At 41.6% G+C, this 1,880-nt stretch overlaps 1 protein-coding gene across 1 annotated transcript in view; it reads right to left on the bottom strand.

Moving 5' to 3' along the window:
- Positions 1-1,880, bottom strand: part of RTF1 (RTF1 homolog, Paf1/RNA polymerase II complex component) — an 80,970-nt gene that overhangs the window by 51,083 nt on the left and 28,007 nt on the right. Inside the window, exon 2 of the mRNA XM_017530892.2 lies at positions 753-863. Within this exon, the coding sequence (XP_017386381.1) occupies positions 753-863 (111 nt within the window). The remainder of the gene's footprint in view (positions 1-752; positions 864-1,880) is intronic.

Here is a 1,880-nt window from a genome sequence, read left to right as displayed (position 1 = left end):
TTTTTTTTTTTGAGACGAATTCTTGCTCTGTTGCCCAAGCTGGAGAGTAATGGTGCAATCTCAGCTCACTGCAACCTCCCCCTCCCAGATTCAAGCGATTCTCCTGCCTCAGCCTCCTGAGTAGCTGGGATTACAGGTGGCTGCCACTACACCCGGCTAATTTTTGTATTTTTAGTAGAGACGGGGTTTCACCATGTTAGGCTGATCCTGAACTGCTCACCTCAGGTGATCTAGGTCGCCTAGGTGATCTAGGTGATCAGGTCGCCTAGGCCTTCCAAAGTCCTGGGATTACAGGTGTGAGCCACTGTACCCGGGCTTTATTTTCTAACACGAAAGTGAGATTAAAAACAAGCAAACAAATAAAACTGAGATTTAAAAGATGACTCATTAGTTCTTGCAGCAAAAGTTTATGATGTGAAAAAACAACAGCAAGAACAAAGTAAAACAAAAAAAATAAAAGATGACTCAAAAACAAAAAAAGATGATTACTAAGTGTACCACTTCTGCAATAAGGCTGAAAAAAAAAAGCTACAGAATGGCTACACACGTCCTGCAGAAGGACCCATTAGATAACTAGCAGTACGATGAACATGACATTCAACAGCTTTCCTTACACCATTTTCTTTCCCTAATAAATTCTTCTATCTCTTAGGTTGTAAGTCTCAGTTTAAGGAAATGAGGCCAACAAGAGCCACCAATGCGAGGACCCTCAACTATCTAACGTCCCAGAAGCCGAGGCCCTCCACACCCACCTCATCATCACTGTCAGACGTCTCTGAGTCTGACGACGCTGCAGGCTGACTCACAGGTGGCTCCTTCTCCTCAGAGTCACTGCGTTTTCGCTTTGCCAGGGACAAGAGCTCCTAATGGGACAGAAATAGTCACATCAGTTTTGTTCAACAGAGAAAGGATATCCAAGAATAATAAAATGCCCGCCCTCTCTAGATCTCTTTTATATTTTTGTGCTTTCAACTAAAGGACATCGTCACAGGGACTTCTATCAGCATGAATAGACTGACTGCTAGGATTCCAAGGTGCTAAAGAAATGTTTACAAAATCTGTCCTTTCCTTTTTAATGGGAAATATATGTCTGAAGTTGGAAAGGAAATGGAAAACTGAACTGGAGGCTATACCCAAATTGTCCCTAATTCTACCCTAAATGACAGAAGCATTGATTCTCTGGGACTGGTAAGAACCATGTTTACATAGGTAACCTGATCACTGTTTTAACTAGTATAGCTAGCTAACCGTTCGTTGTATTTTATGGTAACACTGACATTTATGGGGAAGTTTTGAATAAGCTTACAAACTATATATTTCTGAGGTCATTTTAGATTTTGAATGCTTAAACCAGAAAAAAAGTGTCTATTTCCAGTGTTTAACCCAGGTTCTGACAACAAGCATTAAGTGTGCTGGCCACTACACCAGAATCCTAATTTAACAACCTCTATTCTCCCATTCACCACCTCTGCTTTGTCCAGGTCACTTAAGCAAGATGATAGTAACAAGGAAGTACCAGTAAGTTAGCCTTGGCTACAACCAGGATTTGCTCTGTCATGTGGTTCTCTTCTCCCTTGAAGTCTCCCCAACTCAGTCCAGTCAATCAAAAACGCAACAAAAGGTTACTTGCTTTGCTTTCTGCTAATACCACAATTATACTATACTCACTAGATGCCAGGTACTTTTCTAAACATCTGATATTAATCTTCACAACAACTGTTATAATTACCATTTAAAGATAAAGAAACTAAGCCGGGCGCGGTGGCTCAAGCCTGTAATCCCAGCACTTTGGGAGGCTGAGGCGGGTGGATCACGAGGTCAAGAGATCGAGACCATCCTGGTTAACATGGTGAAACCCCGTCTCTACTAAAAATACAAAA

This window comes from Cebus imitator, unplaced genomic scaffold (assembly GCF_001604975.1).
Source record: "Cebus imitator isolate Cc_AM_T3 unplaced genomic scaffold, Cebus_imitator-1.0 Scaffold70, whole genome shotgun sequence".
In the NCBI taxonomy this organism is placed as follows: Eukaryota; Metazoa; Chordata; class Mammalia; order Primates; family Cebidae; genus Cebus; species Cebus imitator.
This window is presented reverse-complemented; position numbering and strand designations above follow the sequence as displayed.